Genomic DNA, 14382 nt, shown 5'->3' on the forward strand with positions numbered 1-14382 from the left:
AATGTTGAATCAGATGGTAATTGTGGATTTAGAGTCATTGCATCATTGCATGGATATGGTGAGGATGGTTGGTCAATGGTTCGCAGAGAGTTGGGGTTGGAATTAATAGACAAGGATAGGTCAACTTTGTATGACAAGTTATTTTCTAATCGGTTGTCAGCTATGAGAGAATCTTTGATGATAGAATCGTTTGGTTCACAGCCACCTGAAAAATGGATGAGTCTACCAGATATGGGTTACTTGATAGCGAATCATTATAATGTTGTACTTGTCTGTTTAGGCAATCCGTGCATCACTTTCTTTCCGATGACAAGTTCACATTCACCAAATGTCTCTATTTATTGCATTGGTTTTGTTAACCAGAATCATTGGGTTCAGGTACGTATTTATATGTCTAAATATTTTAATTATTTCAGTTAATATTTTATGTTATATGACTTAATCTTTTAATTATTTTACTTTATTAGGTTAACATGAAAGAGGTGTTTCCATTGCCACCGGTCACATTAGATTGGAAGAAATTTCGTTCTCATATAGCAACTACTTGGATGCTAGGATTTGCAGGACGTATGCAACATTGGCAATTACTTACACATGTATTAGCATGATTATGTAATCAAAACATAAATATGTAATCAAAACATGAAATCTATATTATTATGTCTATTATATTCAAAGCTTAATACATATAATCAATGTGAACGAGAAATATGCAAAGCTTCAAATAAATCAGAAAACTGTGGATCTTCCTCTTCAGCATTAACCTGTCTCAGATAGCGACGAATCAATGTAGATACACGAGCCCAATCAGGATCAGATGGCCCGGCGTCATATACAGGAACGGGTACCTCTCTAGGAGCGTCACGATGGGGAGGGACCAACCGTGGATGGGAAACACGATAATACCACTCCAGATAACCGTATACTACCTCAGATGGAGTGGTGGCCACGGAAGATGAACCGATCACATCGACAACACTCTGATGGTAACTGATCCAATCAACATCAATATCCGTCGCCATCATACAATCCAGAGGTGGGGATGGAACATACTGCCTATACCCGAACTGACGTAAACATCTATCAGGCAAGTATGGAACAACTGTTTCACCCCACTTCAAACAGCCCCTGTAAAGACATATCTCATCAAATACACGCCATGCTCTATGATCCTCAAATGGTCGCCAGATGACGTCGGTAGGTGTCAGCTCGTCCAAAATAGGTCGTAAATCATCGACCTTCAGGACTCCCTGTCTATACGACCATCTCATCGCTCGGGGAAGACCATAGTTTCCAGCAGGATTCCAATTCTCCCCTCTTTTTCCAACAGTTGGAAAATACTCGTGAATCCAACACTGTTACAAAATAAAAACATAATAAATAAAACAAATTAAGTTACAATATTTTATAAAATGAATCCAACACTTAATTAACAAAATTAAATTATATACCTGTAGGAGAGTAGGATATCCACCTAGCTGTTTGCAACTGTACATGGACGCATCTCCAAGATATCGGTAGAGGGTAACTAGTGCAGCTGCTCCCCAACTATATCCTGAACATCCATCCAAGTCCCTAAACAGGAGGAGGTATCGTGCCTCTACAAGTGTAAAGGTCTTATCAGCAAATATGGTGGAACCCACCAACATCAATAGATATGCTCTAGTCGCATATGCCCAGCTGGAAGCAGCCCTATGATGTACGAATATATCATATAACCACTCCAACTTGTAATACGACCCCCTGGAGCTCCGAACATGTGACTGTGCCTGACCCTGTGACACTCCTAGGTAGTCAACAGCAAGTTCAACAGCTAGCTCTTCAGTCACATCCTGAGGACTCCAAAAGATACCCCTAATGGGCAAGTGAAGTAGACATGCGACATCATCTAAAGTAATGCTCATTTCACCAAACGGCATGTGAAATGAAGATGTCTCTAGATGCCATCTTTCCACAAATACAGAGACAAGATTTGTGTCTATCTTGTTCAGACTCGTTCTCTGCAGTGAAGCTAAACCGGATCTAGATACCCAACTCTCCATCTGTGGTGGAAGAGCCAATGGAACCCTAGAATTCAACTTCAGTCCATGTCCGGCAACCTTCAACTCTTTCTTTGGTCCTCTTTCCTAAAAACAATTAAAACACATATTAGAAAACAAATTATAAAATATTCAACTATTATTCATTTTCAAATATAGCCCGTTTACTTACCTCACCGAACCATATATGTCGAGCAACATGATGCTCGTACTTCACCAAAAGAGACGTATCGTACGGCCCTCCTGGATATCCAGTCGGCTCAGCTGCAGCTGCAGATGAAGATGCACTCCGGTCTAACGTGCGGACTGGAATCCGGCCATCTGCACCTCTTCTTCGAACCACTGCAAAAATAATGTTAAAAAAAATAATTAAAATTAAAAAAAAAAAAAAAACGTACCGGAACACTTCCAAGAAGAGTTCCGGTTAGCAAAAAAACCAAAAAGCCTTCTGGAACACTTTCTTAAAGAGTTCCGGTATACATCAACCAAACCGGAAGTCTTGAAGAAAGTGTTCCGGTATACAAGTATACAAACCGGAAGACTCTCTAAAAGACTTCCGGTTCAGTGTCCATTAAGGACAACAAATCGGAACTCTTTAGAGAAGTGTTCCGGTGTACAAATTTCCAAACCGGAAGACTTACTCTTAAGTGTTCCGGTATACAGTGCAAAAACGCCAAAAATTTGTCTTCTCCGGAAGTCTTCAACGAAAATGGTAAAAAAAATTTTGAAATGGTAAATATACCCTATTTATATGAGGGTATTTTGGTCAAAAAAAAATTAATGTAAGGGTATGGGTACAATTGTAGGGGTATAGGGTAAAATTTTCGCCCAATGAATGGACGGGTCCAAATAAGAAAAGGGGGCAGATTGGGAAAAAAATTCAAACTGGGGTATTGTGGGAATATAATTTCAGCTTTGGGGCATTGTAAGAAAAATGTCGAATTATTGTTTAAAAAGTAACAATAATGATTAGTTTTCTTTGTATGTGTAAAAAGTCAAAAAATGACATTTAAAAAGGAACAGAGAGAGTAGTTAACTTGGTAGTTTGTTTCTCTCTATAGATTCCGACACGGACACTAAGAAGCGATATGGATAGAGACACTCTGATACCAATATGTCAAAAATCTAGGACACCGACACTGCTATATATATATATCATAGTATTTGAATTTCATTTATTCATTTAATATTAAAAGAGTTAAAAATATTTTAATCAAAATTAATGTTTTTAATTTTTCAATAATAACATTGTTTCAATAATCGTGCGTGAGATTCGTCTAAAAAATATATAAAGTGTGTTGAAGAAAAGAAAAACATAATTTTTTTAAAAGAAAATTTGTTTGAATTATGAAACACGCTTTGCATGAGTGTCATATGGGTATCGGACAGCGATTCAGTCGAACAAAAAATAACTAATTTTTTTGAAACACTTGTATGACTTTTTCGATACTTATTTAATTTTACGACGTCAATCGTATGGATGTGATACATGTGTCGGACACCGACATACCGCGACATGCCTGCTTCATAGTATGTTAAGAACACCGAACTACCTCTTCTTGCAAAAACAGAAACATGCCCCGTCTACTTACTATCATATGATCTTCTTTATTCTTATTATTGCTATTATGAATCAAATTTATGTGATGATATAATTGATTGCAGAACACAATACATGGCCCATCTAATCCATGCATATTATGTTTGTGAGCGTAGCATATATGTGTCCAATTTTGACAAATTCATTCAATTAATCATTCTACTTTGTAGTAAAAAAGACAACTAGTATTAAATTAAGAATATCACATTAAAATAATATATAAATTGTGGGTAAAATGTTCAAGAGACATCCTAGCATTAAGAACATTATTAAAAACAAGGTGATATCAAACTCTCGGTGCAGATTTCTGGAAGGGTTGGAAACTTTACGGTAGTCTTAAAAGTGTCACTCTTTAAATCATAAACTATCAACTTCTTTTTCCATCTCTCCACCAACAGAACTTGATCGTCTTCAAAAATATATAATGCCTTGGTCAAGAAAGAAGACATAGTTTGTTCTGGCAAGTTAGAAACTTTGAACAATTTAGTCCAAGACTCTTTAATTCCATACTCCTTCATTACCCAAACATCATAATAAGAAATTATGCACAAGCAATCCCTCAACACACACAACTTCGACCATGCATTAATCCGTCCATGTTCAGGAGTAAAAATCTTTTGATAAGAATCCTTACCTAAATCAAAAGAAACAATAAAAAGTGGAAGACACCATTTAGTAGCGGCCAACCAATTAATTGTACCGCTGACATGTACTCCTGATTGATCATAGCCGAAGTAAGTAGAGAAAGGAAATGTCTGAATGGTTCTCCAAGAATTGGTTCTCAAATTATAAACCTTTATTTTAGCTGTGTCTTCATTGATAGCACTCCTATATGAGTTGTAAACAACAACCACTTTGTAATTATGAGAAATATTATCATAGCCGAAGCCAAACTTTGCTGAACCAACCACTTGTGGCTTTTCAAAAGAGGGCAATTCTTTGAATTTTCGAATAGAAGGATTCCACAATACAACAAAACAGTTACAATAATCGGCAAGACAAAGAATTCCATCACAAGAGCCAACAATGTAATGCAAGTAGTGCTTATAAGGACTGTTAAATGGAAAACCAAGCTGAATGAAATTAGTAGTTAGGTCGGTGAAAACGGATTGGAGGGGATAAGACCTTAAAACATACCGCTGTGAGGGATCGTCGTAGCTTATGACGTGGAGGTTGGGGTTGGTTGACAGGTTAAACTGCTTTCTGGCAAATTTGTGATCGGATATTAGTGAATTCCATGATTTGCAGACGCATTGAAATTGGAGAAGGATTTTCACGGGTAGCCTAGAGAGTATTTCTGTTATGATATCAAAAGGAAGAGTGGGAAGTCAATCAATGATGTTAGGGTTTGTTATATCTGACTGCTTGCTTGTTGATACCTTAAAGTGTTTTCTGGCGAATCTATCCAGAGATAGTAGAGAATTCCACAAGTTGGAGACACATCGTAATTGGACAAGGTGCTTCACTGCAACGCAGCTAAACGTGGGAAGTGAATCGCTAATGTTAGGGTTTTATCGCTAATGTTAGGGTTTTTTCTCTCCATAGGAGATGCCATAATCGTATCTCAATCTCAGGATATATATATATATATATATATATATATATATATATATATATATATATATATATATATATATATATTAACTAGTAACTTATCAGTGCTAACATGCGGGTCTCGTCTATTATAACATTTTGTATACATACAAAAATAGTAATAAAAGTTTAATGATGTTTTAAACTTCGAATTACTACATAATAAAAGTTAAAAGAAAGTGTTGATCAGCATATCAAAATACTTTTGTCAATCAAGATAATTGCGAGTACAACAAAGCAAGTATAAGATCACGAGTCATTTATTCGTTCTACAACACTATGAATAAATAAATAAGTTATAACTCAATTTCCAAAATTAGAGTTATAAAAGTAGAAAAAAGACCCCCTAAAAAATTCAAATAAAGTTATAGCATAAAAAAATAGAATAGTGGTTTACCATCTAAGATAGTTATTGAAAGACTTCCTTAAACACAATATTCGTAGTACTCAGACACGGTGCATTCTTCTTGTCATATATTAGGATCTTGAAACCATTCTTGCTATTCATTCTTGAAATTGCTACATACAACTCATGACTAAAAACATTAGTAGGCAAATACACTTGAAATTTATTTATTGTCATTGTGTATGAGACAATGATAAGAAATTGTCTTCTAATCAACTTGAATGGTCATGGTGATTTAGAAGGTGACATAGTCATTCGTGAAATGTAAATTATTTTTCCAATATTTTTTCCAGACATAATTTTAGTCTCTAGTACGTGCTTTGCCAATATTGTTAATTTTTAATCTTGTTTCATTGCATAAGCCTTCTGTCTGATCCAAATTTTGCACTAGCACGATGGGTGTTCCAACTTTTAGCTTTATCTTATGATTTGGTAGACCCGACGTTCTTAGAGAATTAAAAATTATGGAATTAGAACTTCATAAGCTTGATTATAATTGTACTCTGTTTTATCTATTGAATTAGAACTCAGTTACTCCTTTTCTTCTCCTTCAAAATGGAAAAGAAGTGAAACATTAATATATTAGAAACTGTTATTGATTAAGAAACATTTATATGCAACATACATAATTTTCACCTGGAATTAAGTCTAATACATACTTATTAATTTTTTCCACAACTTCAATCATTGAAGCAAGAATAGCTCTACATTGCAAGAAATCTTCATTCTTTTAATTTTCTAACATATTAGAATATGTGCTCTCTACAATTGCCTTTATAGGATCGTCAAACCTTGAGATTGACAGCTCTTGGGAAACTTCAATATCTACAATACCGTCATTTGGCTCACAAATATTCTCATCTCCAACTTTTAATATCCATTGTGAGAATTCAGCCAGTTCCCGTGAACTTTTATTTCATGAACCTTGTTGAAGTCGCATATTTGTTAGAGTAAGTAGTTAAAAATAATATCATACATATGAAGAGATAATTAAAGCATGTATTATATCTGAGCGACCTACATTTGGAACACCGTGAAAAAATTGTCTAAAATCTCCTCCAAAAACAACAAATTTGCCACCAAATATCTTATATTATCAAATATAATTGTGCTCTGTCATGATATCTTTAAGTGCTTTATCCAAAGTCCCAAAGCAGTTTTTATGGGACGTTGGTGCTTCATCTCATATTATCAAATTAGTTACTTCCAACAATTTTGAATGTTCCATTTTTTTCTCAATGTTGCAAGTGTGATTGTCAAGTGTTGGTACATGGATTTTAAACTTTGAGTGTGTTGTTTTTCCACCTGGAAATAATAAGGAAGCTATACCACTTGAAGCAACAACAAGAACAATTTTTGTGAGAACGCAATGCACTTGAAAGAGTTCTCCACATGAAAAATTTTCCAGTCCCTCCATAGCCATGTAAAAAAATACCTCTCCTTTTCCATTGTCCACAACTTGCATGATCTTATCAAAAATTAAATGTTACTCGTCTATCAATCGAAAAATATAGGTTATCAATAAAAATTCAAATATATATCTTAGTAACATATGTTGGATACAAAATTGTTTTGCTCTTAGTTTAACTACCTATAAATGAGCGAAATAAATCATAGAATTTTTGATGTTCAATATCACAATCATAATCACGTTCATCATAAATCAACTTGTTGCCAACGTGTTATGTGACATATGAATTTGGTTTAGGCATTCCTTTAAATTCATACAAACTTCTTCGGTTTAATTGAAACAAATTCTCAATTTCAATAAGTGTTTGATTCTTTATTTTTTCCTCTGTCAAATATAAGTCTGAATAATATAAATTAAAATTTATAAATTACAAACCAAACTGTATAGAAATCAATCTTGGTATTTGTTATAATACAAAGGAGTTATGCATAATATATATAAATTTAACATTCACATGAAAACATTCTCATTGATGTTAGAATACTTAAAAAAGCAAAAAGTTATGAAGTTACCGACAATTATTAACATATCACAAATATTATAAAATGAACTTACTTTTGTTGTTTTTGTTGATATAGAATACCATCGCATAGCCAAATCCATGTTCGTTGTCATAGATGACGTGGTCTATTGATGGTACTGGATAGATGCATAGTTACAAATAACTTTCTCAAGAAGTGACCTGAACCCCAATCTGTTACCTCACGTATAGCTGCAACATATTCTTTGTCATCTTCAAGAAATCCCATTTCAAAACATGTATCCATGAAACTATCGTGTACCTTTCCATGCACGTATTTGATATCATTATAGCATGTTGAACCTCTTACAAAAATTAGCATCATTCTCAAGTAATATAATTCACCTGAATTTGAAGGAATCCAAATAAGTCTACCAATGGTACGGACCCTTTTATATGGTCTCCAACGTCAGTACCTTTTATCATAGACAAACTTTGAAATAAATTGAGAATAAGTCAAATTTGCTGCCTCTGGATAAGTCTTATTTGCTTCCATCCATGAAGTAAACATCGATTCCTTAACACTTGGTTTATCGAGTACTTAGTTTATCATTTCCTGATCAATATAGTAAACAAAATTCTCCCCCTCAAGATGGTAAACCAATCTCTCAACAATAGGATTTCTACCGTGAATGGGAAATGAAAATATCCTCCAACATGCTTCACTTGAGTGACATGTATCTACAATCAAGATATTTATTTACTCCATCAACATTTATATGCACGATAGTACCGTCAGATTTTGATTGCACAACAATAGTCGTAATTCTATCATATCCCTTTTTAATATACTTGAATAAGTACTTGATAGAACTTCTATGATTACATCATTCCATGTTTATGTGTGCTTGAAATTTTTTCAACAAAATTGGATTATAAGGGACTACATACCTGTTATCCAGGACAACATGATTTTTCATCACTGTATTACCATTTTGTCTTCTCATATATACAGGGTATCCACCTGAATCAACAATGGTAGTATGGTGAAATGTTTTGGGAAGGAACTTAGAGCACTTACCGTTTTTCATGCAAGGCGAGACTTGTTTTCTAAACAACATGGACCATGCATCATGTGGGTTTTGACCAAATGATACAACTCATTATCTGCTTCTTCGTCTGGTATCTCAATTGAATTTTTTTTGTTTATATCATCCCTTGTTGGATACTTGCATGATGGATGTATGAACAACAAAATATGCACATGTGGTAAACCACGCTTTTGAAATTCGACCGTGTTAAGATCTAAAAGAGATGTTGAATCAAAACATTAAACGAAATACAAAAAGAAATAGAAATGCTGATATGAATAAGATTAAAAAATATATGAGACGTGATTCTTTGACTTACATGCAATCATCGTATCCAAAATATGTTTCTTTGTTAGATCGGATAACAACTCATTAAATTTTATATTGAAGACTCTTGAGATGATGTCAGGACGGTCTTGTGGCTGCAAGTTAATCTTCGAAAGAAGTCTTTGAATTTCATGTCAGTTTGGGTTGCAAGTAAATGTGATAAATAGACCAAGAAACCCAATCTGGATACAAATTTCCATTCCATCAAAATATTGTTGTTCCATGAACCTCCTACTTCCAACGTAACTGGACGGTAGAACTACCCTATTACCTTTAGTTAATCCTTAAGTGCCAACTACTTCTTCATATTCATTCAAATTAGAATACTTATAAAATCTAAGCTTTTTCTGATTCTTGCGAATAAAATTCAGTCTCTTTGATTCCATCACATCAACTAAAATTTTTTGAAACAAACGCCTTGAGCGCAATAAAGTTTGAGGTTCATTGCTTCTTGTTTGAATTCTAAATGTAAGGCATTCTCTAATGGTAAGGTTATTCATCTTGGTTACCTTTTTTCCATTTGTTTTCTTGTGAAGCACACCCTTTCTAAAACCATCTTCGCCTCTTGGAAACAAAAATGGATACTAATATGCCATATAACTTAGATGAAACTCACTAATTATTTTCAATCAATAACTGAACCATTCAAAACAATCAATTATAATTGTCTACATCTTGGTATTCATCCATTTCTTCACTTGAATAATGATCAGATGAGTCTCCATCATCTGACATATCATTTGCAGTATGTGGACTTTGAGTAAAAGTAAAAAGTATATAATCATTTGTTGGTCTATGACTTGTTGATGAAGAAGCTTCATGATGATTCTCATTTACAAACTTTTTGAAGAGATTGACACCAAGAGATCTTACCACACTAGCTTTGATTCTTCTTGAAAATTGCAATATTACTTTATTTAGTTATGTGTTATTACATTGATTTGTAATATTAAGAACATTAGAAGTTACATCATTAAGTGGTGTGGTGAATGGAAGATTTGTTGGAGCACTTAATGTATCAGTACTTTCTTTTGTCCTTTTGAAATTCTCATCAGTTTTTTGTTTTTTTTCTCTTCCTTCTTAAGAATATCTTTTCTCCTATGACGTGCAACTGCAACATTGTAATGTCTTTTAACACTTATAATACCCATCGGGCTGTTGTAACAAACACAACATGTGGCGTAAACAAATCACACAACATAAGTTTAACGTATGATATAAGTGTTACAACATAAGTTGAACTTAGATGGTTTCAATTATAGGTTGGTTGGATATCATGCAGTTTCTGTCTATAAATAACTACAACATGTGGTAGAGTGGAAAGGTTAACACGTAGAAAATTGTGTTAGTTTTAAAAAATGTGATAGTATTCATTAATTACTAAGTTTAGTAATTACTTCCCCAATGTTTACAATTGTGTTCATTCACCAAGCTTCAATTATGATCATAGTAAAACATTTAATTAAGGCGAATGAGAAACTTTACAATCATTATTATAGCAAATAACAATCTGCAACAAAACTGTCAACTTAATGTGTATATTTAATGATGATAGCAGCCAATGTGTAGTAATTGAAACATGAGGTAATACATCATCAGTTTATTGTTTATACTTCGTGTGATTAACACACAGTACAACTGATGACTTCTTGGCAGGTGTACCAATAATTTCGAAGTAATAAAAAGATCGAATCCACAGGGACTGCCTCCAAGCAAGACAAAATGTGTGCAATTAAGAAAAACTAGTAAAAAGGGGGGTATTCGAGTTTCAGTGTGAAAAGTAAATAAATGAGAAAACAATATCATGAAAGTGGACAGATTGTGTTGTAGAATCCCATATTCCTCTATTGTTGATGTTTGATACCTTGTATGAATTATCTAATCATTATAAATTCATAGTGAATCAACAAAATCGTTATAGCCGACCCCTCATGAAATAACTCACTAACCACTAGTGGGAGGTTTCTATTCCTAGTCCGCCAGAGTAAGAAGAGTTAGGCGATGTATAAAATGTTAATTCTCTAAGCCACTACTCAGGGTCTCCTATCCCTATTTAACCAGCGTAAGTACAACAATGCCTTAGGTCCAACACATAGACTAATGGTCAGTATTTCCTATGTGTCCAAAATCAGATTAAAAGAGTATCTCACATAAAAATAATTACGAACAATAAGCAATTAATAAGATTATAGATCAATAGGTTCATACAGTGGTCAAATCAACATAGAATCCAACAGTTGAGAAACATGTTCATCATAATAACACAACCTAACCTAGAAGAATTTAGCTACTCATAGTGTAATTAAAAATACCATAATTAATAAACAATGATAACATAAGAAGTCCCTTGAAGAGATGGCTTCCAATGCTCCCAAAATCACCACTTGTGCTCTCTAATTCGTGCTTAAATCTCCAATTTCCATAACCCTTGTGAAAGTGCAAAAATCCCCCTTTTAAAAGCGTCGGAATGGACCATAACACGTCAGGAACAGGCCCAGATAAGTGACCATCATGCGTGTGATACCCTGCATCATGCACGTGATGCAGCTTTAAATGCCCTACCGCGTGTGTGATGCTGTGCGATGGTGGATGTGATTATATCTGAAGCTTCACTCTTTTTTACTCCTTTTTCACTCAATTTTTTACTAAGTCATTTGTATACTTAGCTATTTTCCCCTCATTCTTCCTCATATTTCCTCGACTTTCACTTGTTTTACTTCGATTCATTGACTTAATATATGCAATGACAGATTGTCATCACAACCTCAAACTTGAATTGTTGCTTGTCCTCAAGTAACTCGCATGCAACGGCATATTTCAACAAACAACAAGTCGCACAATAACAATCGAACATCACCAAATTAAATAATTCTTTGACCTGACCATTGTTCTAGCTCCTAACTTCCATTTGTAGAATTCGAAAAACATCCTCAACATTTACGAGTACTCAACCTGTCTCACTCTTCACTATAACTTACTCAATGGATAGGGTGATCTCTCAATCAACATGCAAAATCAATTAAACTAAGCTTGATCATGTTCTAATAGAGTTGATCATAGAAACCACAACACACACTTTAGAGGACTTTTTAGGTTGTAACTTGGCTTATATTAATGTAGGACTTTTTAGGAAAGTAGGTTTAAACCTTGGGAGTTTGGCTCCTAGTTCTCATTCAATCATCATACCTCTTTGTCCCTTTTTGATAGTACTAGAGAGTTTTGATCATACTTATCATTCTTTTATTTTCTCATTCATTTTTTTGAATATGTTCCTTTTTCCACTTCTTTTTCACAACAATATTTTGAAATTTTGGATCATATTCTCTAGTACCCCAACCCCAAACTTAAACTTTGCTCACTTCTAAGAGCAACCCCAAACTTAATCTTTTTCATATTCTTTAAGAACTGGACTTCTGCCTAACTCCAAAAAGAGGCTGGAAAGAAAACATCTTTCGAGTAATATGGCTAAGAAGTTTAGGCTATGTCACCGAAAGAAAGGCTTAGGCTCAAAATGTTTAGCAATGGATATACGTATTACTACATGGTGGTTTATAAAGGCTCAAAGTTATAAATAAAAAATGGCCTCGTTGTGTGTTGGTCAAAACAGATAACTTAATCGAAAATAGATCAAAGTAGATAAAAGAATAATTCATGGATACACTCATAAATAATCAAAAGTGAACAATGGAAATATTTGGCTCGAACCTTACTAGATGAGGTATATGTAGGCTGAGTACAAGTCTATTGATTCATTTCTCATCCTTCGCCTTCAAGTTGCTAGTTTTTATTGTTATGATCAATTTTCTTTTGGATTATTTGTTTAATGTTAAAATGATAAACTTGCAATCTGAAGAAAAAATAAATAAACAGTGACAACCTTGTTAACTACAGATAATATAGATCTTCTTGGAAAAATTATGCTTTGGTAGCTACTTCCTCTTGGGATGGTCTTGAATTGAAATAAAATAAATTCTACAAAAAAAAACTAATTAAAAATTGATGGGTTGCCTCCCATTCAATGCTTTTTTCCGTCATTAGCTTGACATCTTATTCTCAAAACACATCAGGCGCAAGGGATACTCTCACGCCAGTGAAAACTCTTTTTTCACACTCTTGTGAACTTCTCTACCTTCCTCTTTCAATTGATAGCATGTCTCAAGATCCTCCACATATGATATCGTATGAAACAACACCTTCTCCTTATCAAACTTAAAGATCAATTCACCTGTCTCCACATCTATTTTTGCCTTCCTGGTTGCCAAGAACGGGCGCCCGAGAATTACTGACCCTTCCAAATCATTTTTCATGTCGATCACCACAAAGTTTGCAGGGAAGGTAAAACCAATGACATGAACTAGCACATCTTGTACAACACCAAGCGGACAAGTCACAAATGAATCAACCAAAGTAAGTGTCATGTTGCTCGATGTTATCTCTCCTATCTCCAATCTCTTAAATTTTCTTAGCGGCATGACATTGATGCTCGATCTTAAGTCACATAAAGCATGTGGGATTTTTAACCCACCAATGGTGCAAGTGATGTTGAACTCTCCTGGATCCTTCATCTTTGGTGGAAGTTCCGACGGTTCAACCGTCTCCTCTTTCTCTGTCATGTTGATATGTTCTTGAGTCAATCTCCATTTTTCACCTTTTAGCAATACCTACATAAACTTAGCAAACTTGGTAATTAATTCTAATATTTCATGAAAAGAGATACTTACCTAAAGTTATCTCAACACTTCTTTAAAATTTTCAAAAATTCAAGTCTCATCCTCATGTACCAGTTTCTTATTAATGATGGGATATGGTGGTTTTATGTAATGTGGTAAAGGTGGATTCAGTTCATTCAAGATTTGTTCCTTCTCTTCCAAGGAGATTTCTTATCTATGAAGTGACCAAATGTGACTCCTATTTCCTCTTTGTCACCTTGATTTTCACTCTCCTCCTTTTCAATTCCACCTTCCTTTTCTCAATTTCATCCTCTTTAACCTTTTCAGCTTCCTCCATTCTAGTAATTGTAACACCCCGATGAAATAAGGATAATTAATTAATTTAAATTAATATAATATTTATTAATTTAATTGATTAATTGGATTTTATTATTGGAATTATTATTATTGGGTCATTATTTTATTTTATTGGAATAAAAGTTGGAAGTTAGAAAAAGGTCCCATTTAGTAAAAAGGTTCATTTTCACGTGAAAAGGAAAAAGAGACAGAAAAGTGGAAAAGGGAAAAGGGCAAAGAGCCAGAGAACGAGGGTTGAAGGAAGGAAAAGCTTGAAGCTCAGAGATTCGCCGGATTAACTCAGGTAAGGGGGGTTTATCATCGTTTAATGGGTATTATGGGATAATATGTAATGGGTAGTGATAAACCATTGATTTACCTGTGATTTG

General features: G+C 34.1%; 3 protein-coding genes across 3 annotated transcripts; all 3 read right to left on the reverse strand.

Annotated features, from left to right (window-relative positions):
- Positions 1 to 632: 632 nt before the first annotated feature.
- On the reverse strand, positions 633 to 1904 carry LOC127081808 (protein MAIN-LIKE 1). Its single transcript, XM_051022035.1, has 2 exons — positions 1452 to 1904; positions 633 to 1355 (listed from the first exon to the last, which is right to left on the reverse strand). The coding sequence occupies exons 1-2, from the start codon at positions 1902 to 1904 to the stop codon at positions 693 to 695; spliced, it is 1116 nt and encodes a 371-aa protein (XP_050877992.1). The 3' UTR covers positions 633 to 692.
- A 2004-nt stretch (positions 1905 to 3908) lies between these two features.
- LOC127081809 (F-box/kelch-repeat protein At3g23880-like) lies at positions 3909 to 4964 on the reverse strand (the record flags this gene model as incomplete). Its single annotated transcript, XM_051022036.1, has 1 exon — positions 3909 to 4964. A coding segment is annotated over one exon (1056 nt), but the record flags the coding sequence as incomplete, so codon positions are not given.
- Positions 4965 to 13069: 8105 nt separating this feature from the next.
- On the reverse strand, positions 13070 to 13994 carry LOC127081811 (uncharacterized). The gene is made up of 2 exons (XM_051022037.1): positions 13914 to 13994; positions 13070 to 13648 (listed from the first exon to the last, which is right to left on the reverse strand). Exons 1-2 carry the CDS (start codon positions 13992 to 13994, stop codon positions 13070 to 13072), a joined length of 660 nt encoding a protein of 219 aa, XP_050877994.1.
- Between the last annotated feature and the right edge of the window lie 388 nt (positions 13995 to 14382).

This window comes from Lathyrus oleraceus, chromosome 5, assembly GCF_024323335.1.
Source record: "Lathyrus oleraceus cultivar Zhongwan6 chromosome 5, CAAS_Psat_ZW6_1.0, whole genome shotgun sequence".
Classification (NCBI taxonomy): Eukaryota; Viridiplantae; Streptophyta; class Magnoliopsida; order Fabales; family Fabaceae; genus Lathyrus; species Lathyrus oleraceus.